General features: G+C 39.5%; 2 protein-coding genes across 2 annotated transcripts in view; both read left to right on the top strand.

Annotated features, from left to right (window-relative positions):
• Positions 1-27,992, top strand: part of LOC134219731 (uncharacterized) — a 364,672-nt gene that overhangs the window by 10,518 nt on the left and 326,162 nt on the right. The gene's annotated exons all lie outside the window — the stretch shown is intronic.
• Positions 28-27,699, top strand: LOC134219716 (uncharacterized). The gene is made up of 2 exons (XM_062698551.1): positions 28-118; positions 25,198-27,699. The coding sequence occupies exons 1-2, from the start codon at positions 102-104 to the stop codon at positions 26,345-26,347; spliced, it is 1,167 nt and encodes a 388-aa protein (XP_062554535.1). The 5' UTR covers positions 28-101; the 3' UTR covers positions 26,348-27,699.

Here is a 27,992-nt window from a genome sequence, read left to right on the forward strand (position 1 = left end):
GTACCAACGACGACGTTGAGACTAACCAGACACAAACAGTCTTCTGTTGAGCGTCGTGGCGTGAACTTCCCCTGAAGTGTGGATAACAGTGGTAACTAAAAATGATTTTTTATGCAAGGTTAGTGCGAATATGTTCATCTACAAATGTCAGAAATGCTGCACAGATGCTAATCAACGCTAGGAAGCAAATATTATCGGAAGCAATAATGCCGCAACTATGTGTTAAAGTGCTGAGAAAGTGATATAACCGTTTTTTGCGACTCCTTAGACAAAAAATTGCAACGATTTGCTCACATGACAAAATATATCTATCGAGTCGGCATTTACGCCGGGTGGATATAGGGTGGTGGGAACAGAACAATTTTCATTCGCCATTATGTTATCGGTGAAAAATTTCCAACATGAATAATTAATAAGAGCATAATCGTGAGGGTGAAAATGTAGTAAAAAATGGAATCTAAGAAAGCCAACAGTCAATAGGAGTGGTGCGGACTATCAAGCAATTATATCTAAGCCATTGGCTGCTATCGATTTTTGCACGGAAGTTTTTGATTGAATTTAATTTGTGAGGTCATCATTTATTACAGTAGCGCGCGGTGTTCAATTTTGTTTTGGTGGTTTTTGTCCAAATCATTTGAATTTTTTGTTTGGGAACAACATTAGTCCATGTTTGCTTCATTTTTAAATCTTCAAATAAATATTAGAAGAAAATGCTCGAAAATTCGAAAATGCCAATTGAATTTGAGTTATTTTTTGAACTAATACACAATGAACAAAATGTAGTTGGTGGCTTAAAGGTCACGTTTGCGGAAAAGCCATCAGAATCCGAGTACCAACGTCCACCACGGTTAGCTCTTTTTTTGCAAATTGAATATCTTTCGGATACTTGATTTGTCCAATCTTCACATGTGCTTTACTGTTGTATATCCACAGTCAAGCGAGTGCACCTTGTTTATTATTTGAGAGCATCACACTCTATGCCCCCAACAACGGGCTGGGCGGATTTGTATAGAGCATATAACTATAACTGAACATCTTTTCATTCGTGAAAAAGATTGCAAATTGATTCAAAAGTTATGAAGATTTGAAATGTTTTTTTCAAGACGCCGTTTTTTTAAACACCCTATTCTGAAAATGCTCACTCTAAGAGCAAAACAAAAAAATACGGGTCCAATTATTTTCGGTAGAGATCATTCATACAAATTTTGAGCAAAATAGGGTAAAATGCCCAATAATGGACCCCATAGTAGCGGAATTTTGCTCTTCCTGTCATACGGCTTAGAAATTTTCAAAATATTAACTCTGCTTGATATCAAACAACAAGCTCTGCATCCCCTCTTCACGATATATACATAAAACATTTTAAAGTCTAACTAAATTCGCCCTTTAGTAGACCCCCGGGTGGTCCATAATAGGAAATTGCTTCCCTATAGTCGACACCATGCCATTCCATGCCATTTCCAACGAATGTAATCAAATCATAGGACTGTAAGGTAGGTTCTCCCGATAGAATTTCATAGCGAAAAGTTGACATTGTGCAGTAATAATGCAAAAATGGCTGGAGGGTCCACTATTGGTTGGGGGTCCACTATTGGTCACTTTACCCTAGGAGAACTTTTTTTTGACTTCATTCTTTTTACCCTTCTTACACCCTAAGAAGGGTATTAAGATCACTTGAAAAATCGACTTTTTATCCGAGACTCGGAGACCCAAGTCATATATACCAATCAACTCAGCTCGACGAACTGAGCATGTGTATGTATGTGTGTGTGTGTGTGTGCGTGTGTGCGTGTGTGCGTGTGTGCGTGTGTGCGTTACAAAAAATGTCACATCTAGATCTCAGCCGTCTGTGAACCGATTTTCATGATTTTATCTTTAAACGAAAGCTATGCCTTTGCCATTGAACGCATTGAAATATTTTTGCAATCGGACATTTAGGTTCCGAGATATTTGAGAAATACAAACATTAAGTGCAAAATAATGTCACATCAAGATCCCAGCCGTCTGTGAACCGATTTGCATGATTTTATCTTTAAACGAAAGCTATGCCTCTGCTATTGAACGCATTGATTTTTTTTTGCAATCGGATATTTAGTTTCAGAGATATTCGTGAAATACGAATCTTAAGTGTATTTTCAGATAACTAACAAAATAATGTCACATAATCAACTCAGCCGTATGTGATCCGATTTGTACGCTTTTATTTTTATACGAAAGCTATTGCTTCGCGATAGAACACATTTTTTTTTCTGCAATCAGATATTGGGTTCCAGAGATATCTGTGAAATACGACCATAAACCATTAGACGTATTTTGTCACAACATTGGCAAAATAAAATCACATCATGATCTCAGCTGTCTGTGGACCGATTTGTACAATTTTATGTTTAAATGGAAGGTATGTCTGTGCCATTGAACGCGTTGATTTTTTTCTACAATCGGACATTTGGTCCCAGAGATATGTGAGAATTACGAACATGGAGCATATTTCCAGAAAATTAACAAAATAATGTCACATCAAGATCTCAGCCGTCAGTGGACTGATTTGCATGCTTTTATCTTTATACGAAAGCTATGGCTTTGCCATTGAACCACTATTTTTTTGCTATCGGATATCTGTGAAATACTAAAATGAAATATCCCTTTTTACCCTTCTTACATCCTAAGAAGGGTATAAAGATCGCTTGAAAAACCGACTTTTTATCCGAGGCTCGGAGACCCAAGTCGTATATACCAATCAACTCGACGAACTGAGCACATGTATGTGTGTGTGTGTGTGTGTGTGTGCGTGTGTGCGTGTGTGCGTATGTGTGTGCTTTACAAAAATCTCACATCAAGATCTCAGCCATCCGTGGACCTATTTGCACGATTTTAACACTAAACGAAAGCTATGACTTTGTCATTGTACAAGTTCAATTTTTTTTGCAATCGGACATTTAGGTTCCGGAGGTATGTGAGAAATACGAACATGAAGTGTATTTTCAGAAAACTAACAAAATACTGTCACATGAATATCTCAGCCGTCTGTAAACCAATTTGCATGATTTTATCTTTAAACGAAAGCTATGACTTTGCCATTGAACCCATTGTATTTTGTTTTTGCAATTAGACATTGGGTTCCGGAGATATCTCTGAAATACGAACATAAAGCATTAGACGTATCAACTTCACACATTGGTAAAATATGTCGCATCAAGATCTCAGTCGTCCTTGGACCGATTTGTGCGATTTTATCTTTAAACGAAAGCTATGTTTTTGTCATTGGACCCATTAATTTTTTTCTGCAATCGGAAATTCGGTTTCAGAGATATCTGTGAAATACGAATATGAGACATATTTTCAGACTATTAATGAAGAATTGTCACACCAATATCTCAGCCGTCTATGACCCGATTTGAACTCTTTTGGGCTTAAACAGAAGCTGTAATATTGCCATTCAAGGCGGCAAATCAAATCTGCAGTCTTTTTGTATTTTTTTAAAATTGTTAAATTTCCAGAAATATCCCTTTTTACCCTTCTTACATTCTAAGAAGGGTATAAAGATCGCTTGAAAAACCGACTTTTTATCCGAGGCTCGGAGACCCAAGCCGTATATACCAATCAACTCAGCTCGACGAACTGAGCACATGTATGTATGTGTGTGTGTGCGTGTGTGCGTATGTGTGTGCGTTACAAAAATGTCACATCAAGATCTCAGCCGTCCGTGGACCGATTTGCTCGATTTTAACACTAAACGAAAGCTATGACTTTGTCATTGTACGAGTTTAATTTTTTTTGCAATCGAACATTTAGTTCCAGAGATATGTGAGAAATACGAACATGAAGTGTATTTTCAGAAAACTAACCAAATAATGTCACATAAATATCTCAGCCGTCTGTAAACCAATTTGCATGATTTTATCTTTAAACGAAAGCTATGACTTTGCCATTGAACCCATTGTATTTTTATTTTGCAATTAGACATTGGGTTCCGGAGATATCTCTGAAATACGAACGTAAAGCATTAGACGTATCAACTTCACACATTGGTAAAATATGTCCCATCAAGATCTCAGTCGTCCTTGGACCGATTTGTGCGATTTTATCTTTAAACGAAAGCTATGTTTTTGTCATTGGACCCATTATTTTTTTTCTGCAATCGAAAATTCGGTTTCAGAGATATCTGTGAAATACGAATATGAGACATATTTTCAGACTACTAATGAAGAATTGTCACACCAATATCTCAGCCGTCTATGACCCGATTTGAACTCTTTTGGGCTTAAACAGAAGCTGTAATATTGCCATTTAAGGCGGTAAATCAAATCTGCAGTCTTTTTGTATTTTTTCAAAATTGTTAAATTTCCAGAAATATCCTTTTTTGTTTTGAAATCGATAAAAGCATGATAATATCAGTTACTTTATATTCAATTGAAGGTCATATGCATAGAAATTGTAATATGCACTGGGCACACCCAACCATTCAAAAGTGTAAGAAGGGTTGCGTTCACTGTAGGTGGATTAAGCCGGTTTTTTTTCATGGATTCGCTGCATACATCTACTAATGGAAGCCGATGGTCAAATGTATATGGAACTTGATCCTTGCTATTTCTCCTATCGAGAATTCGTTGAAATCATAAATGATTTCATAACCTTTGAATTCCCCTTGGGGTAGCAGCTAGTGCAACTTCGTCACAACTTGCGACAATAAACGGTATAATGATGAATGCAATAGATGCTCTTCTAATGATTTCGCTACACGGTACTTCTGAGATAGAATGGCATTTCAAATGCAAAGCTAGCAAATGCTATCAGAATCAACGGTTTGATAAAAACAAAGTTGTTTAGCAGAAAGAGATGTGTGTGATTCACACTTTAATACTTCACGGAATCAGTTCATACGTGCTTGCTAATTTATCATGTGTACAACAAAGTAAAAGCGCACCGCACCGGCTCACGATGAACTAGCTAGAACAAATAACTGGCCAAAACCCAATTCTCATTTTTCAAATTTTTGCATGGTATTAGATTTTTAGATTTTTTTTTAATATGCTTTTCATCATGTGTAATTAAAACTTTTACGTTCATTGCTTATTATAAAAGACAGGAACACCGTCTTCGACCAGAGATCGTACAGACTGAACACTTAACACCTAGCATTAGACAATGGACGCATAACACCCAGTGGACCAGTGGAGAATTTTTCGATCACGAAAAGTTTCCTCCTTACCGGGGCGGGAATCGAACCCACACTCCATAGCACATGCGTCTAGACGATTGACGTCGCTAATCGCACGGCCACGAAGCCCACAATTATTGGTATTATTGACAACCTATCAGAAATCATTTTAATTTAATGTTTTAGTGTGCCGTAAGACAAAGATCAAGATCATGATATAACAAGATGATTTAAACAGAGAGTCCTTGAATGAGTGCAAAACAATAGCAGACTTTTATTTCATCATTTTCGAAGTTTTTGATGCAATCGATGTTATGCGTGAGATTAACGAATTAATAACAAAACCAATTAATCGAGCGATCTGTCTTGGAGCTGTCTCTTCTGTATCAGTTTATAAATATTTTTAATTTTTTGAACATGTCAGGAAAGGTAATTTATCACTGGTTGGTAAATTTTGACTTGCAAAAAATATTTCGAAACGATTTGTTACTTTTTTCTTGCATCATAGATGCAAACCTGATCAGAAAATGCCGAAACATAAATTTTGGCCTGAATTTTGGTCTAGTTACCCTTAGTGCGGCTGAAAAATAAATTCTTCAAGATGAGACACGCTACTTGATGAGAGCGATTCCAAGCAACAGCATCAAAATTTAAGAAAATTTTTAATTCATGATTTTCTATTGAGTTGAAACTTTGCACAGTTTTTCAATTTCATCTAAATCGTCATTTTTCGATATCAAATCTTCATATTGAGTCACGACTAACTTTTCAAAAGAGTGTATGTGAAAATGGTTCAAAAATATTTAAAAAGCTGCACAGCAAAACGGAATGATCGATTGATATGATTTTTTTCTGCAAAGTTAGACAATCAAATGGTGATTCTTAAGATAATGTACACCGTGAAAAAAATTTTTGCTTGAAAAAATATTATGTTTGTTACAAAAACTCAAATATCTCAAAACCCTATCATTTTACGAACGTAATTTTTTAGGAAAACGGCCCATTATATTAGCTATCTACCATAAAAATTTGGTGATGGTAAACTAATAAACAAAAAGTTATGACATTTCAAACATTTCACAATTTTCACATATAGTAAACAAAAAAATTTCCGTGTATTTTTTTTCAAGAATCGCAGTTTGATGCTGATTTTATTGTTAAGGGCCTTGCGTGAGTTAAACAAGTTGTTTGTATGATATTCCATATTTATGTATTCATCGATATTATGTATATTATATGTATAAATATTATATGTATAAATAAATAAAAATGAATTAATATTATCCTAAGTAATAAATTAAATGTGGCAGTTACACAATGTTGTTATAGAAACTCTAAGAGTTTTGGGTTTGAATTTTGGTATGGGTTATGATATCATGAAAACAGTTTATTAATACTTATTTTTATTCAAATTTTTCAAAATATCGAACACTTTTGAATTATTATCAGCACAGTTTGAGTATAGTTTTGCTTTAATTTTATTTTCCGACAATGGAATGAAACAGTGAAATTTTTGGGTTCCTTGGATCGTTTTCGCGTTATTAAATTGCTCGCTGAGCTCTGAAGCCTTTATTTCGTACTCTTCAGTAGTAGTAAAACAAAATGATAATTTGGTTAAATCTTTTTCTTTTCTACGATTTGCCCAATCAAAAAGTTCTTTCTGCAGTTTTAATTGGATGCTCACGTTCTTTGGCTAAACTTGCTCTTGTGGCCATGCGCTTTATTGTTCCCCAATAGCATCACAAGGACCTTTGCCATGTGATGTAGCAAAAATGCCATTCTGCATCAATTCCGTACATTGATTTAAATTGACATAGGCTCGAAAATTCTTACGATTTTTGTACTGCGACGCTGCTCCATCAGACATGAAATATATCTTTTGACTTCTTTATGCTTATCAACGCGTAAAAGTTAATCATTTTTCATTGAACAAGTTTACGGATACTGAATCGTGTCTTAAATCTTCGGAAATTATAATAAAACTTAAGTGTTCAATTTGCGTACTTCCATTAAAATAAATAACGAATGGATGAATTGTAGCTTGTTGTACGTTCCAGTGATGGGACTGCACTTCATCTTGCAATACAAAGCTGTAATTTTCAGAAAAATCACAAATGACTAAAAGTTCACCATTTTGTAATGTATTTTTCGTATTTTTTAAAAAGCTGGATTGTTCTGTTTTAATGAAATCGTGAGGGATTAAACTTTCTAATTTCAAGCAAAAATATGACACAAACTCATCTACAGGTTTTACAATAGTTTCTATGTCACACCTATCCGTGGTCACCCATTGCTCAAATGATAACTGATCAATATATTTTTCTTCAAACTCAGCGAATAAAGTATTTTCCAATGATGAAGAATCTGGACAATCCGAACAAGATCGTAGATAGCAATTTGATGCTGTATTTTCACACAAAAGACTACCAGTTAACATTTTAATATCCTTTGTTAAATTGATTCTTTTCAAACTATGTAAAATAAGATTAATATTCTCATGGGTTGTGCACACACACACATTATGTGTTCCTGAATTGGAAAGAAGCTTACATTGCCTTGGCCGAAGGCTTGCAAATGAGGAAAAACCTATTTTAATATTATCGTGAATTTCCTTGAAGCGTGTGTACGCTTCTTTCAAAGTCGTCATCATTAATCGTTTTTGGATTGCTTGACGCTTTCCATCTTTTTTTACTGATACATAATCTTTTTAACCAGGCATAGCTCGACTTACTTCATCATCTTCAAAATATTGAACTACTATTTCTTTTGTCTCATCTGTTAATGCAGTACTAGACCTAGTATTTTTGGTTGAAAGACAGTTATTCTTCAATTGTTTTGCCTCTTTTACTGTATTTCTATTGGTTTTGAACTCATCAATGGCATCCGAACTTGGCAGCATCGACAAAATCAATAATTTTTCTTTCCTTGTCGGGGCTGCATTCGAGAACCTTTCCTTCATATTTATAATTACCTCATCGTAGTCTGTATTTTCCACATCATCAGGTCCTAATTTGAAGAGGTTTCTTCGTACAGCTTCGTTTATTTCACGGTATTTTTTCTCCGGGTAATAAACGTAGTCCATCTTACTCCATTTAATCGGAGTCACTTTTATCCCAGCTATGCCCTCGTTAAAACGTTCGATGTTGACCTTTTGGATACACTCATCTTCCGATTGATTTGTTGAAACAGATTTCGCTGATGGTACGGTGGCAAGGCTCTCAGCACTTAATACTTCTGGTAATTCCTCAGTTGTTGTCGATACATCTGGCAATTCCTCAGTTGCTGTTGTTTTCGAACTTCCTGCGCTCTGCTCAACCGATGATATACAGATTGCTCTTTTGTCAACGTTTAGACGGCAGGACGTGCAAATGCGTAAATTTGTATTCAATGTGGACATTGGAGCATAACCAGTCGCTTTCAGTTTATCTGTGGTGCTTTCGGTGAGATTTCGTAACTCTTTTGAACACTTTTTTCCATCAAACGGCCTACAACAGTTGAGAAAGCGGCTACTCATGTTGTTCGTAATATTTCAATAAACAAAATCACTTTTAAGTTTTTACTGACTAGTTTGGTGTCATTTGCTTGACTGAAGAAAAAAATTACTATAAGATCTTTAACAACCTTAGTAGTAGTAATTTTTTTGCTTTTTCGTGAGCATTGTTGTTGAAGATACCCGTTTCCTCCCGATCATAAAGTCTATTCTCTAAGAGGTATATTTTTTGCAGGTAAACTATAGACGTACACGTGTATTAGGGTGGCTCAAATTAGTATGGGAAAAACTTTGTTCAATTTTTTTGATGGGCCGCCCTCTTATTCGGTTCTATTTGATGCCCTGATGCTCTGGACAAAATTTCAGCCAAATCGGTCAACGTTTGGGCGGTGCTAAACTCGTTGAAAGTTTATATGGAAAATGTATGCAGAAACATCCAAAACAGTGCAGCTGGACTACACAACTTACGATGAAGAACTATGATACTCATTCAGATCTTGGAAAATTTTATACAGAATGTTATGTAAAAAACCGCGAGAAGATTCGAGTTTGCCCGGCTAAGTTATTAGCATTTCTCTGCAGTGGGATTTGAGCAAATTTCGTTTCTTTTAACTTTGAAAAGAAATAAATTCACCCCTACAACACTCCAGTAAAATGCTAATATCTTTGCGTAATAAACTCTAATCTTCTCGCGGTTTTCAGCATAACATTCTGTATTTCATTTTACAAGAACTGAATGAGTATCATGGTTCTTAATCGTAAATTGTGCCGTCCAACTGCAAATCACTGTTTTTGGATGTTTCTGCATACATTTTTCCATATAAACTTCCAACGAGTTTAGCACTGCCCAAACGTTGGCCGATTTGGCTGAAATTTTGTCCAGAGCATCAGGGCATCAAATAGAACCGAATAAGAGGGCGGCCCATCAAAAAATTTGAAAAAGTGTTTTTTGAGCCACCTTAACGTGTATATAAATCTTTGATTTTGCAGCTTTTGTCTTAAAAATAACATTTCTGATATGTTTCTATCAACGTTATTATCAACAGGTTTTAACACTATTAAAAGAATTTTTCGCCAGTCACGTGCAATGAAAATTATGACACTATCAATACTTTTGATCACAACACTGGATCGTGTCTAAGTTTCTTATAGATGCTATGAATAATTAAATCAAAATATCATGAAAACAACTTGTTTAAATCACGTCCCTTAACAATAAAATCTGCATCAAACTGCAATTCTCGAAATAACTTACACAGAAAAAAATTTTTTTTTACTAAATGTGAAAATTGTGAAATGTTTGAAATGTCATAACTTTTTTGTTTATTAGTTTACCATCACCAAATTTTTATGGTAGATATCTAATATAATGGACCGTTTTCCTAAAAAATTACGTTCGAAAAAGATAGGGTTTTGAGATATTTGAGTTTTGTGACAAAATTATATTTTTAAAGGCAAAAAAATTTTTTTACTGTGCACATTTTCTTAAGAATCACCATGTAGTTGTCTAACTTTGCTGAAAAAATCATAACAATCGAACATTCCGTTTTTGCTGTGCAGCTTTTTAAATATTTTTGAACCATTTTCACATACACCCTTTTGAAAAGTTAGTCGTGACTCAATATGAAGATTTGATATCGAAAAATGACGATTTAGATGAAATTGAAAAACTGTGCAGAGTTTCAAATATTTTTGAAATGGTCGCTCAGGATCGACTGACATGCCCCCGTGGAATGCCTCATGAGCGTTGTGGATTGGATATAGACCGAGCGGAAGAGATATGATGACTGCGCGGCCACATCAGTGTTAGTTCAGTAAAAATAATGATGATATTAGTCGAATTAGATAGAAATTAGCTAAGAAACCATGCAGTTAACAAGGAGAAGTGCTTAAAGGACTACGCCACTGTCTTCCTCTTTATTGGGATTACATCTCCCACTGCACTATGGTCAGGATACAGATTTACGCGGAAAGATGCATTTTACGCCAAAACCATATTTTTTAGAAAAAACTGTTGTTCTACAAAATTGTTCGAAATAGTAAGGCCACCATTATGGTCCAACCAAAAAATAGGGTGGCCCATCATATAAAAAAAAAATTGAAAATATTTTTTTTATTTCTCGGAATATTGACATGCTATGTTCTGTTTTTCAGCTTTTTCCAATCAATTTTGCTATATAAACTTTTTATGTAGCTCACTTGTTTAGAGTAATTTTACTTACCAGGATTAGGGTACCCTCAAAAAATAATAATTATGATCTGCTCATTTATTTTTTTATTTTTCACGGATGTCACCTTCTGAAGACTTTTGGGGCTTTTCAAAACGCGTGTTTTGCTATAAGAATATCGTCTGTATCTTCTTCCGTTGTCGAGTTATATCAATTTATTTGAAAAAACATGATTTTAGTAAAATTGGTAAAACTTGAGATAGAAAAATAATATATCTCCAATTTTCTGACACAATAAGGAATATAAATTTCTCTTTCGAATGCCGTATGAACATATTTTTTTGGTCTGCCCTAACCGGAGAAATCAACTTATGAATAAAATGTAATTTTGACAGAAAAAATATTATAACTTTTGATCGGCAAAAGATATTGAGCATATTTACCCATTTTTTTGAGCTCTAAAAGTCACCTGAAGACGATTTTTTCGAGAAATCTAAAACAAAAAAAGTAGATCAAAAATACTATTTTTTTGATGTACACCCTAATCTAATTAAGTAAAATTGCTCTAAATCAGCCAACTTAAGAGCATTACAGAGAGCACCCAATTTTTTGGTATCACCATAATGATGGCCTTACAATTTCGAACAGTTTTGTAGAACAACAGTTTTTTTTCTAAAAAATATGGTTTTAGCGTGAAATGCATCTTTCCGCGTAAATCAGTATCCTGGACCATAGTGCACTGGGACATGGCCACCTCGACGCTCAGTGTTCATTAAGCATTTACACAGTTATTAACTGCAAGGTTTCTAAGCCAAGTTACCATCTCTACATTCGTATATCATGAGGCTATCACGATGATACTTTTATGCCTAGGGAAGTCGAGACAAATTCCAAACCGAAAAAATTACGCTGACCGGCACCGGGAATCGAACCAGCCACCCTCAACATGGTCTTGCGCATCTTACCGCACGGCTAAGAAGGGCGCTTTTGCAAATGTAAAGCACCAAAAACGCCTTATTTAGGTACAGGAGATGTGTGATATTCCCTTTATTCTTATGTGTTGGAAAAGCTACATGGGACATCAGTACACCATTATAGATACATTTACACAGAAATTGCTCACGACTGTAAACGGTTAAGCTTTAGGAAATTTAGTTTAGCCGCCAATGTCCATGTTGAAACAAAAAACGAGCCTCTGTCGCTTAAAAACAGTTTTATATGACAACAAAGCCATTGGCGAACTCGTTTAAATAATCAACTTGAAGATTTGCTGTGACAGTCCAAACTGTCCCAAGGTTCAAATATCGATATTCTGAATAATCAACGAGTTGTGCGATGTCTCACCCACATTCAAGATTATTTCATCGTTTACCGTTACCGGATTTACCGGTAAAACTCAAATAATCCATAGTTTAATTTATTGAATGGCTACTCAGTCTTGCACTTATTACAACGAGTTTTTTATTTACCCGACGTTTCGACACGGGGATTGTGTCTTTTTCAAGGGGAAAATATTTGGCCATTTTTTTCCCCTTAGTAGCCGTTCAATAAATTAAATTAAAACGTACAGTCGATCCATAATCAGTAAAATAATCCATAGTTGGCAAAGTGGAACATTTACAGGTTCAAAAAATGACTTCTAACACTAGGCTAGCATTGACAATACTTTGTGTGAACAATATGTATCTTCTAAACATCTTAGTGACATTTTTGTTTTACACTGGTTTTTTAACCTACAAAGCAAGACCATGCTGAGGGTGGCTGGGTGCGATTCCCGGTACCGGTCTAGGCAATTTTCGATTGGGAAATCGTCTCGACTACCTTGGGCATAAAAGTATCATCGTGTTATCCTCATGATATACGAATGCAAAAATAGTAATTTGACTTAGAAACCTTGCAATTAATAACTGTGGAAGTGGTTAATGAAAACTAAACTACGAGGCGGCTCTGTCCCAGTGTGAGGATGTAATGCCAATAAGAAGAAGAAGAATGGTTTTTATAACACTCTCGAAGAGTAAATTATGGTCTTCAAGACCGTTATATTCCTCAACATGTTACTTGGGTAGCGACGCCCAAGTGGCCTCTATACTGGTGAAAGACGATATGCAAATTTTGAAGAATAAAACTACGGAAACCTTTCATACCCATGCAAGTACCTACAGCTCATGCGTGTGATTTGCAACTCAGGTATTCCCATATCAGATGTTCTGTGTTCTCCAAACTTTTCTGGAGTTTGGGTCAATTGGTATACCAAGTCAATAGGTCGCGATACAAATCTGACAGGAAGCAATCATGTCCATATAGCTCTCGCGTATTTTTTGCAACTTAGTTATACACAAACCAGATGTTCTGGGTTTCTCCAAACTGCCCTGAAGATCAGGATAATTAGCCTATTAGGCTTACTACGCCCGATACAAAACTATCAGTCAATCATGAGCAAGCAAGTCTCTAGAGCCCTTGCGTATGATATTCCACTCAGTTTGGACCAAAGGACCAAATGTCCGATCACGGATGATTAGCGGGGAACTGTCGGTATGTTAACCTCGACAGCGGCACCTGCCCTCTGAAGGATGCCTGGAATGAGCCACCCAGTCGGCTCGGTTGGAATGTGGACTGTATCAACGCCCTTCGGCTGAAGGGCCTCCAAGTCCGTATGATAGCGACTAAGAAATTATTTCTTAACTCTTGAAGCCTTGAGAAAGACTGTTTGGTTTGGCTTGTCCAGAAATAAGAAAGCGGTTTCAATTTAAACCAATGATGTATTCTACGTGATTATTCACAACAAACTGAATGCTCTGCGAGCGAGTGTACATTTCTTTTATACATGTTACTGAATGGAATCTGCTTCCTGATTGGTCGGCCAATCAGCGTGCGTCATGTTGCCAAGTCGTCATTGCTGTCGGTGCTCTCGTCTTAGGCTTCTCTTCTTCTTTGTCCTTGCTGGTGGCGTCAGCTTCGCTTTGGGCGCGAACAGTTATAATAAATAGGGTAGAGAACCATTTGGGCAGCACCCCCTATTCCCGTCCGCAACCTTAATAACTCGACCGCGTTCCAACCAAATGGCTTGATTTTTTGTACATGTTTAGTTTCTGTCGATATCTAGTGATGTACAAAAAATCAAGCCATTTGATTGGAACGCGGTCGAGTTATTAAGGTTGTGGACGGGAATAGGGGGTGCTGCCCAAATGGTCCCACTCCCTACTTCAAAAACTAGGACTAGTTTAAAAAATTTGGTCAAAAGTTTAATTAACATAAGCGAACCATAACAATATTATAAAACGTATTGCTGATATTTGGGTGTATTGTTCTTTTGAAGCAGGGCCGGATTTAGCCGGAAGGGGGCTCCGGGGCCGACAATTTTCGGGGCTCCCAAAATGTACAATAAAGATTGGGTTTGGTACATTAGATTTGTGGGGCCCGGGGCCACGGCCCCCCGGCCCTCCAATAAATCCGGCCCTGTTTTGAAGTAAATACAATATAGATGTTTTTCAACCGTAAATTATCTACATTAAATGAACAGTCGATTGTATTATTCACCATTCAATCTATAACATTCCAATGAATTAAACCATACCAAGTACTGAAAATTTTTATCCGGGAAGCCAGTAGGTTGAATAAAATTCTTGCGAGATCCAAGGATTTCCAAGTTGGCGAAATTCGCAGGCCAAATGGTGACTACACTTCTTCTGACGAGGAAACATTAGAGCACCTATTTGATACACACTTCCCTGGATGTGTCGATATAGCATCTTCGGATGTTCCTGATGTCTTCTCATGTAGCTACGGGGCTTGGGCTCCAGGCTCGTAGAATCATAACTAATGAATCGCTTCAATGGGCTCTTAACAGTTTTGCTCCCTACAAATCTCGAGAGGAAGATGGGATATATCCCGTCCTTCTTCAGAGGGGTTTTGAGCATATCAAACATTTAATTGCATATTATACGGCATGTTTACATGTTTCGAAATGGACAAATTGATATGAAATTTGCGAAAAAGAATCCACGTTTCTTGGAGGGACTCGAACCCTCAACCTCCTACTCTCTAGATAGGCGTGATAACCCCTACACAACAAGACCACTTAAAGGTCACGTTTGCGGAAAATCCATCAGAATCCGAGTACCAACCTCCACCGCGGTTAGCTCTTTTTTGCAAATTAAATATCGCTATAATAATTCGTCCTGATGCAAAACGCTCTTCAGGCAGTCGAAAGTTGGTGTCGCCAATGTGGCTTTTCGGGTTATCCGAATAAAACATCTATTGTACTTTTCACGGAAAAACTTAACCGTTATGGTATTCGCCTATTACATCTTTTTGACGCTGAAGTCAATGTAACGGATCAGGTAAAGTATGTGGGACTAATTCTTGATTCTAAGCTCTGAGCACCTAACATTGAGTTCAGAGTCAAGAAGGCGTGTATGGCTTTCAGCCAATGCCGGCGAACTTTTGGTAAAACTTGGGGTCTTAAACCCAAATATATCAAATGGATTCGAGGTTCTCTTCACCGTGGCCCCACTACACATACATCTCAAACAAGAAGCACTTTCTTGTACTTACCGATCATGGGTTCGCGGTTTCATGGAAGAAAATCTTGTAAACCGCAGTTCTACACACACTTCGTTGTTACAGCCCAAATGATCTCACACTCGCTAGTAGTTTTCCTTATAGGACATTTTCAACGTTACACCTTATATGAGTACCTGGCCATTCCACTATGGGGCGGCTTCATACAAAGTGGTGGCCAAAAATATTTTTTTGGTTTTTCCGCATTTTCTGATAGTATTCTAGTAAGTTCAGCATAAAATTAGTCATATCTATGTATTTTCAACGCATCCGGAAGGTGTAACTAGTATTTAACCCAGTAATGAACTACGTATTCCTGAACAACAAACTTGGACGTTTGTTTTTATTTTAGGAACAGTTCAAATGAAAATCAAAACTAGAATATGGTTGCTTTGTCTAAGATTAAATAGCCAAGATCTGACCCCCCCTACCATTTTTTTAAATATGTTGTATAATAAAATTGTTTCATCAATCAGGTATTTTGGTAAAGAATTATTTGTTTACCAAAACTCCCCCCTACCCTCCACCCACACACACACACTTATCTACCCCCCCCCCACCCCTTCTGTCTGGAAATATGTTTTTCATACATTATAAATCATTCAAACTAGTCGAAAGGTATATTCTTGAATATATTTCCATTATTTTTACTGGACACATAACAACATCTTTAACTAAGTTGTCTCTATTGTTGATACTGCAAGGATGAAAATACAACAAAATAAAACTTGGTGAGCGTGGGGCGCAACCGTGGGTGGAGAGATGTGGCCTCGAACCGTGTCAAATTGTTGATTTAGTGTTATTTATTTAGATTCATTCATTTCATTTATTTAGTTTACATCTAAACAGATAACACTGAATCAACAATTTGACGCCACAATGCACGGTTCGAGGCCGCATCTTTCCATCCTCGGATACGCCCCACGCTCGCCAAGTCGTTTTGCACCTGGTCTGTCCATCTCGCTCGCTGCGCTCCACGCCGTCTCGTACCTGCCGGATCGGAAGCGAACAGCATCTTTGCAGGGTTGCTGTCCGGCATTCTTGTAATATGTCCTGCCCATCATACCCTTCCGGCTTTAGCTACCTTGGATAATGGGTTCGCCGTAGAATTGGGCGAGCTCATGGTTCATTCTTCGCCGCCACACACCATCTTCTTGCGCACCGCCAAAGATGGTCCTAAGCACCCGTCTCTCGAATACTCCGAGTGCTTGCAAGTCCTCCTCGAGCATTGTCCATGTTTCATGTCCGTAGAGGACAACCGGTCTTATAAGCGTCTTGTACATGACACATTTGGTGCGGTGGCGAATCTTTTTCGTCCGCAGTTTCTTCTGGAGCCCGTAGTAGGCCCGACTTCCACAGATGATGCGCCTTCGTATTTCACGACTAACGTTGTTGTCCGCCGTTAGCAAGGATCCGAGGTAGACGAATTCCTCGACCACCTCGAAGGTATCCCCGTCTATCGTAACACTGCTTCCCAGGCGGGCCCTGTCGCGCTCGGTTCCGCCCACAAGCATGTACTTTGTCTTTGACGCATTCACCACCAGTTCAACTTTTGTTGCTTCACGTTTCAGGCGGGTGTACAGTTCTGCCACCTTTGCAAATGTTCGGCCGACAATGTCCATGTCATCCGCGAAGCAAATAAATTGACTGGTTCTGTTGAAAATCGTACCCCGGCTGTTACACCCAGCTCTCCGCATGACACCTTCTAGCGCAATGTTGAACAACAGGCACGGAAGTCCATCACCTTGTCTTAGTCCCCGGCGCGATTCGAACGAACTGGACGAACGAACTGTTCGTTCGAAATCTTCACACAGTTTTGCACACCATCCACCGTTGATCAGGGAAGCTGTTCTCGTCCATAATTTTCCATAGCTCTACGCGGTCTATACTGTCGTATGCCGCCTTGAAAACAACGAACAGGCGGCATTAAGGATGGTGATCGCTCGAAAGTTCTCACACTCCAGTTTGTCGCCTTTCTTGTAGATGGGGCAAATAACCCATTCCTTCCACTCCTCCGGTAGCTGTTCGGTTTCCCAGATTCTGACTATCAGTTTGTGCAGGCAAGTGGCCAGCTTTTCCGGGCCCATCTTGATGAGCTCAGCTCCGATACCACCCTTACCAGCTGCTTTATTGGTCTTTAGCTGTTGAATGGCATCCTTAACTTCCCTCAAGGTGGGGGCTGGTTGGCTTCCATCGTCCGCTGAACTGACGTAGTCATCTCCTCCGCTGCCTTGACTTTCACTGCCTGCACTCTCAGCGCCATTCAGATGTTCCTCGTAGTGCTGCTTCCACCTTTCGATCACCACACGTTCGTCCGTCAAGATGCTCCCATCCTTATCCCGGCACATTTCGGCTCGCGCCACGAAGCCTTTGCGGGATGCATTGAGCTTCTGTTAGAACTTGCGTGTATCTTGAGAACGGCACAACTGTTCCATCTCCTCGCACTCCGCTTCTTCCAGGCGGCATTTCTTCTCCTGAAAAAGGCGGGTCTGCTGTCTCCGCTTCTGTCTATAACGTTCCACGTTCTGCCGGGTACCTTGCTGCAGCGCGACCGCCCGCGCTGCGTCCTTCTCCTCCAGAATCTGTCTGCACTCTTCGTCGAACCAATCGTTCCGTCGACTTCGACCCATATACCCGACGTTGTTCTCCGCTGCGTCGTTAATGGCTGCTTTGACTGTATTCCAGCAGTCCTCAAGAGGGGCCCATCGAGGCAACGCTGCCTCGAGATGCTGCGCGTATGCAGTGGCGACATCAGGTTGTTTCAGTCGCTCTAAGTCGTACCGCGGCGGTCGTCGGTACCGAACATTGTTGATGACGGATAGTTTTGGCCGCAGTTTAACCATCACCAGATAGTGGTCAGAGTCGATGTTAGCGCCACGATATGTCCTGACGTCGATAATGTCGGAGAAGTGCCGTCCATCAATCAGAACGTGGTCGATTTGTGATTCTGTCTGCAGTGGTGACCTCCAGGTATACCGATACGGGAGGCTGTGTTGGAAGTAGGTGCTGCGAATGGCCATATTCTTGGAGGCGGCGAAATCAATTAGTCGTAGGCCGTTTTCGTTCGTCAGCCGGTGAGCGCTGAACTTTCCAATAGTCGGTCTAAACTCCTCCTCTTGGCCAACCTGAGCTTTCAAATCTCCTATGATGATTTTGACGTCGTGGCTTGGGCAGCTGTCGTACTCACGTTCCAGCTGCGCGTAGAATGCGTCCTTATCATCATCAGTGCTTCCGGAGTGTGGGCTACGGACGTTGATTATGCTGAAGTTGACGAACCGGCCTTTGATCCTCAACCTGCACATTCTTTCATTGATCGGCCACCACCCGATCACGCGCCTTTGCATATCGCCCATCACTATGAAAGCTGTTCCCAGCTCGTGTGTGTTGCCGCAGCTCTGGTATGATTACCTCTAAACGTTCGCACCATTGATCCCTTCCAACAAACCTCCTGCAGCGCTACGACGCCGAATCCACGGTCCTTGAGCACATCGGCGAGTATGCGTATGCTCCCGATGAAGTTGAGAGATTTGCAGTTCCACGAACCGAGTTTCCAATCGCTAGTCCCTTTTCGTCGCAGTAGTCTTCGCCGATGGTTCCGGTCCGTACTCTCTTGTTGATTGTTCGTTGCTTATGATTTTTTAAAGGCTGGCTTGCAGGGCCTGACACCAAATCCCCTAAATTTCCTCCTTATTTCCGGTGGACCATGGTGCACAGTTTCACTTAGAGTCCCTCGCTGGCACTCGGACGATGATCAGCCGCCCCTAACATGGAGAACAGACGCTGTTGTGAGCCGATCCTGACATGGAGAACAGACGCTCAGATCTTCGCTAAGGTTGCTCGTATCCCGGCCAGCACCATGGGGATGTAGGGATAGGAGTTGCTGGGCAAGAGGCTAAGAACCGCGAGATGGGGTCTATTTTATTCCTTCAGGTACGCGAAGTACCAATGGTATGCATTTGCCGTGCCAACTTGTTTTATGTACATGAGCCTAATTTTTTCCTTTCATAAATGATCATTTGAATGTTAGGCAAATTTCACTTTTACAAAATGTATCGTTTGTATTGTTTCCCGTTTTAATTACTTTTTTTATTTGAAAATTCTTTGAATTTAATAGTTTTTTATAGAAATTTCCTTATCAATATGGATTTGCTTTACGCGTTGTTTTTACAGTCTACTCTGTGTTTTGCCCTTGGGCTATTCAAAATCCCTCTTCTAGGGCTCCTTCTCCAGAAACCTGTTCCATTCTACTTTCCAGCTTCATCTCCTCTTTCTTTCCCTTTAACTTCCTTTTCCGTCAGGTAAATGTTGATGAAGGCCTGTGAAGGCGATGAAACAAATCTCCCAAATTGAGGGGAACGTGCCTCCTGAGCCGACGTTCTGATACCTGATAAGGTCAGAAACAAGCAAAAATATACCGCCTTAAACTGTATATCACTGGGAGTTACTTCAACTCAACAAAGATCCCGTAAAACGCTTTATTGACCGACAGATCTTCCAAGTTTGAAGAATAGTGGTATCTTTGATGTTCTGGGAATACAATGATATGTTTGTAATGTAGAAGTAAGTGATGTTCAATGGAGCTAGTACAATGAATCACATACAGTTGTTGATTTCCTACCTTATCCATGCGCCTTTGTATATGTAAAAATAGCCACCATGAGTTAACCACTTGAAGTTCGTATGGCGAAAGACATCTAACGCTGGTTTTCTCAACAGTAGGAACTTTTCACGAAAAACTATCTGGAACCAGTCATGTAGGAAGGTGTCCGCTACTACGCCTACCAAATAGTTTTCCGATTAAGGTGCTTATTTTCCAGATATTAAACATTAGATGCCTTTCGTCATACTGATTTCCAAAAGTTAACTCTTAGTGTGCCGCTATAAGCACGCTCAAAGCAGGCGATTTATTGAAAAGTAAGGCCAAGACTATGTATGTAGATCACTATATTGGCCATACAGAACATCAAGATTCATCACGCCTGTTTGCTCCTGCCATCAAAGCCGCCCCGGTCCTGTGGTCGGAGATAGGGTGAGAGTCTTCCAAGCCGTGCTCTCAGGCAAGTACTCGACGTTGGCTCACAATTCTTCTCCTGATCGTCCTTCGCTTTATAACACGCTCGTCGCCAGTGAAAGGATATCTAAAATGGATCGCTTACCTTCAAAATCTGAAACAGTTCAACATGCTCAACAAGTTTCATCTGTATGTGTTGGATTTGCTAATACCTCTTTTTTTCCGAATGTAAGACCTCCGGTGCGTTCCAATTCGTCATCAGCAACTAATTCTAAATTGCACATATATTATCAGAATGTAAGAGGGCTCCGTACAAAAAATGATTCGTTTTTCCTAGCCGCAACTGATTCAAATTACGATGTAATTGTGCTTACTTGGCTCGATGATATTATCCTCTCAACTCAATTGTTCGACAATTCATACACCGTTTTTAGAACAGACCGTACACACCATTTTTTTTTCGCCGAAAACCAGCAAAATTTTGCTGAATTTTGCCGAGCTGAATGATCAGCAATTATTTCAGCAAAAAGAAATTACTGAAATTTTCAGCAAGGTGAACTGACATTTCATTTGACAACTATTTACTGGATAATCAGCAAATTCGAAAAGTTTGCTGAAAATTCAGTTGGTTTAGCCGTTGCCGGATTTGACAGCATTATGCTGATTAAATTCAGTAAAATATTTGTGATTGTTGCTATTTTTTGATTTTTCGATTCAAAATACTAAATATCAAATCGATTTTAGTTTTCATAGTTATTTATTTGCTCTTTTGTTGATCCGACTCCCGTGAGCGATTTACTGGAACAGTTGTGGGTGAGACTGAAAATCAACAATCGTTTGGTCAGCATTGGTGTTCTTTATCTACCGCCTGATCGTAGGAGCGATTTGATGCTTATCCAGAAACATGTAGAATCTGTGGATTCCATCATGTCTAGCTTGAACCAACACGATTTAGTCCTTCAATTTGGCGATTACAATCAACCAGAATTGCAATGGATTCCTGCTGAGGATGGCGGACTTAAAATTGTCCCGAACAATTCTCGCTTAATTCCAGCAGGTTGTGCATTGCAAGATGCATTCAGTTTTCATGCGTCCACCCAAGTTAACTCAATTAAGAACTCCAACTCCCGTATTCTGGATCTAATTCTAGTAAATGGTGCTACATTATCGGCATGCAATACATGTGCATCAGCTGAGTCACTCGTCCATGCTGACACTGCTCATCCTGCTATAGATGTAGCTGTTACTTTGTCTTTGCCACCAAGTTTTGAAGATACTTCGGTCCGTCAGTACGATTTCCGGCGTGCTAACTACGATTTGCTTAGTGAAGCACTATCGGCGGCCGATTGGGGTTTTTGTGTGTTTGTTGTTGATTATATGGTGCAGCATTTTAATAATGAAATTATGCGAGTGGTTCAAGAACATGTTCCGGTCCAACGTGCCCCTGCGAAACCACCTTGGAGTAACGGCCTCCAACGCAAACTTAAACTTCGCAGACGATCTGCGCTTCGTCTATACAGCCGTAACCGCTCTCTACATCTGAAGTGCTGCTTTGTATTAGCCAGCAATAAGTATAAAACGTACAACCGTCTTTTGTATAATCGGTACATTGAACGTACACAAAGGAATCTACGACTGCACCCTAAATAATTCTGGTCGTTCGTTCGAACGAAACGCAAGGAGGAAGGATTGCCGACATCTATGTATCTTGGAGACATCTCTGTCGATACTCTTGCTCGAAAATGTGAACTGTTTGCTGATCACTTCGAACGTTCCTTCTCACTTGCGCAAGCTACATCATCTCAGACAGAAGCAGCAATTAACGATACTCCTATGGATAGTTTCGAGTTCAACATATTTGATATCACTGACGATCATATAGAAAATGCGCTGCGCAAACTCAAATATTCTGCATCGCCTGGCCCGGATGGGATTCCGTCGACTCTGCTGAAGAAATGCACTACTTCTTTACTGAATCCATTGCAGAAACTGTTCAATTTGTCGAACAGTTTCTACAATGGAACCTTTCCTGCCGCATAGAAATCATCTCTCTTTTTTCCAGTGCACAAGAAAGGAGACAAATGCAACATCTCTAACTACCGAGGGATTACTTCGTTGAGTGCTTGCTCAAAACCTTTTTAAATCATCATAAACACCGCACTCTTTGAAAAATGCAAAAATTATATCTCAACGGCGCAGCACGGATTCTTTCCGTAAACATAAATCTAGTCGAATTCACGTCGCTTTGCGTACGATCAATGGATGCTGGATTTCAAGTGGATGCTGTATATACGGATTTCAAGGCCGCCTTCGATCGCGTTGATCATAGGATACTTCTGCGTAAACTACAGAAACTGGGTGTATCTATTGGACTCATCAATTGGTTTGAATCGTACTTGACGGGAAGCGCATTGAATCGTACTTGACGCAGCGCATTCCAGGACTATCGCAATCACGTCAGGTGTTCCACAAGGGAGTAATTTGGGTCGTCTCTTGTTTTCCCTGTTCATCAACTATGCTGCTCTAGTAGTGCCTAGAGGAAAAAGCATCTTCTACGGTGATGATATGAAATTCTATTCAGTCATCAAAAACATTGGAGATTGTCTGGAGCTACAGAATCTGGAGAATCGAAGAATGGAGCAAGCGTAAGTTTCTCGAGCTTTGTGTGGCCAAATGTAGCACAATATCGCATACCAGGAAAAGACAGCCGATTCTATTCAATTATTCTTCGGTCGGACATACTTTGGAACGCCTCAACATAGTTAAAAATCTCGAAGTTTTGTTGAATTCTGAACTATCGTTCCGCCCTCATTACGAAGATGTGATAGCTCGCGCAAATAGACAGCTTGGTTTTATCCTGAGGCTTGCTGATGGGTTTCGTGACCCGCTGTGTTTGAAATCCCTCTATTGTGCTCTTGTACGCTCTATACTGGAGTCAGCAGTGCTTGTCTGGTGCCCTTACAACAGAATTTGGATTGACCGTTTTGAAGCAATTCAACGGAAATTTGTCTGCAATGCTCGTCGAGGCCTTCCCTGGAGAGACGTTTCGAACCTCCCACCGTACGAACACCGATGCACACTTTTGGGTATCGAAACACTAGAGAAGAGAAGGTCAAATATACAAGCCGTTTTCATCGCAAAGATCCTTACGAATGAGATTGATGCCCCTGCTTTGCTCAACGATTTGAATATATATGTGTCAGAGCGATCACTAAGACGTCGTCAGTTCTTTCAATTGAGTGCCAGGAACAGTCGCTATGGACGATTTGAGCCGATAAGATTCATGATGTCGACTTTTAATCTATTCTTCGACCGCTACGACTTTGATGTCAATGCAGCTGATTTCGGACGCCGATTAAGCAACCAAATCCGTGAATAATAATTGTAAATTATGTGTTAGTTTTAAGCGATTGGAGTACCTTGAATGTGTTTTATTTTTTAACTAGACTAATTTTTGTTATTTTAATGTGTTCTATTTGTAATACTATATGCTAAAAAAAGATGCAGGGTTTTTATGCCAATTTTTGGGCTTTTCCCTACCAGAGTACTTCATAGAGACAGATACAGTCAAATAAAGATATGCAAGAAAATAAAACTAAAAAAAAAACCCAACTTAATTCACCGAGTAGTGATACGGCCTTTCTCGCATTTAGCCAAGAGTCCAAGACACCAATCTTATATGGTGCTTATATGGTTCGGTGTGCCATTTTCTTCATAACTTTTAAACGCAACGGTCAATCAATGTCAAATTCAATAGTGATCAACTAGGCTTTGCCCCCTGTCGAATGAAACTTGTTGCGAGGAAATCGGTTGAGGATTACTATAAGAAAAGTTGTCTAATGTTTTTCTTAGCTTTTGTGCACACACATACACACACACATACACACATACATACACACGGACAGACAGACATGTGCTCAGATTCTCGAGCTGAGTCGATTGGTATATAACACTATGAGTCTCCGAGGCTTCTATAAAAAGTTCGTTTTCGTAGTGAAATGATAGCCTTTCGGTACAACTTTGTTGTACGAGAAAGGCAAAAAATCATACAAACTACCAAGATCCGAACCCGTCGGAAACGATAACGAACATATTTTCTGTAGGAATGAATAAAATCCATTCAGCCGTTTTTGAGTTATGTAGATACGAACACAGACCATTTAATTTTTATTATATAGATACGTTGATCTTTTAGATCTGAATATTGAATATTGAATATAGGGAAACTGTTCCGTTTTCCATCTCACTGAACATACATTCATCTCATCGTAAAACAAAGAAATAAAGCATCAATCTCGTCGCTTCTTTTTGCTAACACGCGTGCTCACTGGTGAAAAAAATCACAAAAATAAGAAACAAACCAAATTCTATTTGATTGCTTTGTTTTTGATGAGATGAAAATAGGAGCTATGGGATGAAGTGCCGAACCGCTCCCCTACTTAATCATGTAATTTCTAACTCCAAATTTCTACCAATACCCCGCAAACCGCTCTGCTGTCTATACAGCTATACAGAACATCAAGACCAAAACTCAAAGAAGGTTTTAAAACTTATGAACATATTGAATAAAATATTTTTCCAGTTCTACTTTTTTCATAGTTTGCATCAATACACTATGCCTATTTTTTTGGTATTTCACCACTTATATACGCCAAATTCATACCAACTGCTGTTATCGAGGACCTCACTTCTACTCGGGACACTACATAGGTGACCATTGCTTCCACGCGTCGCTTCTGGAGCCATTTCTGACATTTGTATTTATATAAACAGTGGAGCTATATAAATAATACTACCATCTTATTTTTAGCAAATCTAGCGTTCTGCTCCTTTGTTTCATCATAATCGCACCATACAACGTCGAATGTACAACATATGAATGCGAAGTAGTCGAAAAATATGATAATCAGGGACAAACGTTCTGCGTATTTCGCGATGTTCAATACACGGCCAACACTACAGACATTGTATTCAAAACTCCAAAGGTAGTGCCGGCACGTGTCGTATTCGAAAATTCGCAGATAGAGCATCTACCGAAAGAATTTCTGAATAAGTTTGGAGCGGATCTCAAGGTACTGAATGTGACCAGTTGTAACCTCACGACCGTTGTGGTGACGAAATCGATGGAGCAATTGATTGCTACCGATAACTACATAGATAAAATAATAGTTCATCAAACTGCACAAAACTCGCCGATGAAGGAGCTACATTTGCCGTCGAATCGGTTAGCAGATATATCCAACATTACCAGACATTGTAAACACCTTAGAATTCTAGATTTGAGCAGAAATCAGATGCTAGCTAAAAATAGCGAATTAGACTTTTCGGTGTTTAATGGGTTGGACCAGCTGGAGTACCTGTCGTTAGCAGATGTTGGAGCGTTCTACATCCTGTCGGACAAAAAAGTGTCGCTGCCATCTTTAACATTGCTGGATTTATCAGTGAACAACTTGATATCCGTGGATCTCCACGTTGACTATTTCCAATCATTCAAAAATCTAGAAGTTCTGCGATTGAACAGCAATGGGTTCAATCAACTCGATTATAATGATCTGACGGGACTCGAATCTCTCAAGCAGGTGTATCTGGAAGGTAACGAATTTTCCTGCAGCTATTTGAAAACCATGATTAAGCATTTGAATGACAATGGGAAGCAAACGCCAGTTGCACGCCCAGCTGCCCAATGTCCAGTGGGATACAACATCGAGCACCAGATGTGTTGTAGATCTGAAAGTCTGACATCATTGCCGGATAGAACTAAACCATCGAAACCACCGACTTCTGATCATAACGAACATGTGACAGTTACCCAACCGTCAGCTGTTACTGCCGGTTCCATCACAACCAAAAAAACACAACCAGTTGATGCGCTTGATAAGAATTCCGCCACGTGTTTTGTGCTGAATTTGAGGTTTGCTATGTGGAGTTTGGTGATTGGCCTTTTCTGGTCGAAGAAATAGACTATGCGGTAAACCGTAATAACCAAAAAATTATCAATGTGAAACCAATAATAAGAGCTTAGAAATTTACCGCGATGCTTCCGCTAATTATGTTGCTTTGTTGCGTATTTCCATGTCTTCAATATTTAGCATTTCGATGTTTATATGCATATTATTTCCTGACTGCAGTACCGGGCAAAAGAATGGTGCGGCTTCGTGAAATTAAGTTAGTCCCTGGTCTGACAAATAGAGACTTAAGGCTAGAGGTAACCTTAGCGAAGGTGTGTATGGGTGCATTGACTCTATTATCAGGTAATCGAGAACCTGCTCAAGTGGAAAACCTTTTTTCATTAACGAGGCTTTTATTCAGGTTAGTTTTAGGTATTTCTTTGGTCACTCTTGTTACCACAAGGTAACATTTGTTATGTTTTGTTTGATACCGAGCGTGAGAAATTAGTTTAATTATTATTATATTAGGGACAAGTAGATAAACGGTCAGTTTGAATGGGGTGGTCGACATTAGAAAACGCAGTGTCGGACGGACACTCATCTTCAATGGGTGATATCGGAGAGAGCATCGGAAATGAGGAACGTGCGTTTAAAGCCGAAAGGTAACCGTGGTCGCCCACCGGTCTCGGGAAAAGTTCGAGGTGAAGGCAGTTGGTGACTAACTGTAGTAGAGGCGAGACGTTTTTTTGCCAAGTGGCTTGTGTTCAGCCTATTTGTGAATCTAAGGATCGCCTGTGATGCTAGGCGGTTCAATTCCTGCCCTGCGGGAAGTAGAAGCAAACAATGCCGTGCACCTAGGCCAAAGATTAGAATTGCCGAGTGCATAAAGCTAGAGGTCATTCAAGGTTGTGATGGAACAGTGTATGATTTCATATCAAAATGGGGGTGACATTGGTTAAATTGGTTTCTAATGGCTATGCTAGGCAGGTTTAAGAAGATTAGCCGGCCATACGCCTATATTTCGTCCAGTTTGATCGATTAGTTCATATGAAGATGAACCATGTTTCGCGAACACCTTACAAGTTAAGAATTGTGCGCCCAATTTCGCATTATAAAACTCCTGGGCATTGGACAATTTTGTGTTTCTTTTGTAAACGGTGTCTCCGACGGAAAATGGCTTGGCGGGTTGCCGAACCCTTAGATTATAAACACGCGCAGCATCGGAATATGCCTTTTCGAGATTCTTACGCACGACGGTGAACAATTTCGGGTTTTCTTTACAGATAGGGTTATGCGCTAATTCGTCCATGGCGCTAGTATCCGTCATATCAAATTCTAAATCACTAAATACTCGCGAATCGTAAACTAACATAATAAACTAATCATCTGGCGAGATAGAAAAAAGTGTACACTACGATCTGCATTAATTTAAATTACATTCCGGTGTTACTTACTTGAAATACAGTTAAGGTCACTCCTGACAGAGTCCACGGTTCAAAGTGCTCGCGTTTTCGGGGGCACATCACTCGATACGGAAGCAACGCACAACTGTCATTTTTATTTTTTCACGCATGCTGCGACGCAGCAAAGCTGAATCAACAAAAATGACAGTTGTCCGCCGCCTCCGTATCGAGTGGTGTGCCCCCGAAAACGCGAGCACTTTGAAACGTGGATTCTCTCAGGAGTGACCTTAAATTTAACTTTGCGACTGTGACTT

This window comes from Armigeres subalbatus, chromosome 3, assembly GCF_024139115.2.
Source record: "Armigeres subalbatus isolate Guangzhou_Male chromosome 3, GZ_Asu_2, whole genome shotgun sequence".
NCBI classification, from domain to species: Eukaryota; Metazoa; Arthropoda; class Insecta; order Diptera; family Culicidae; genus Armigeres; species Armigeres subalbatus.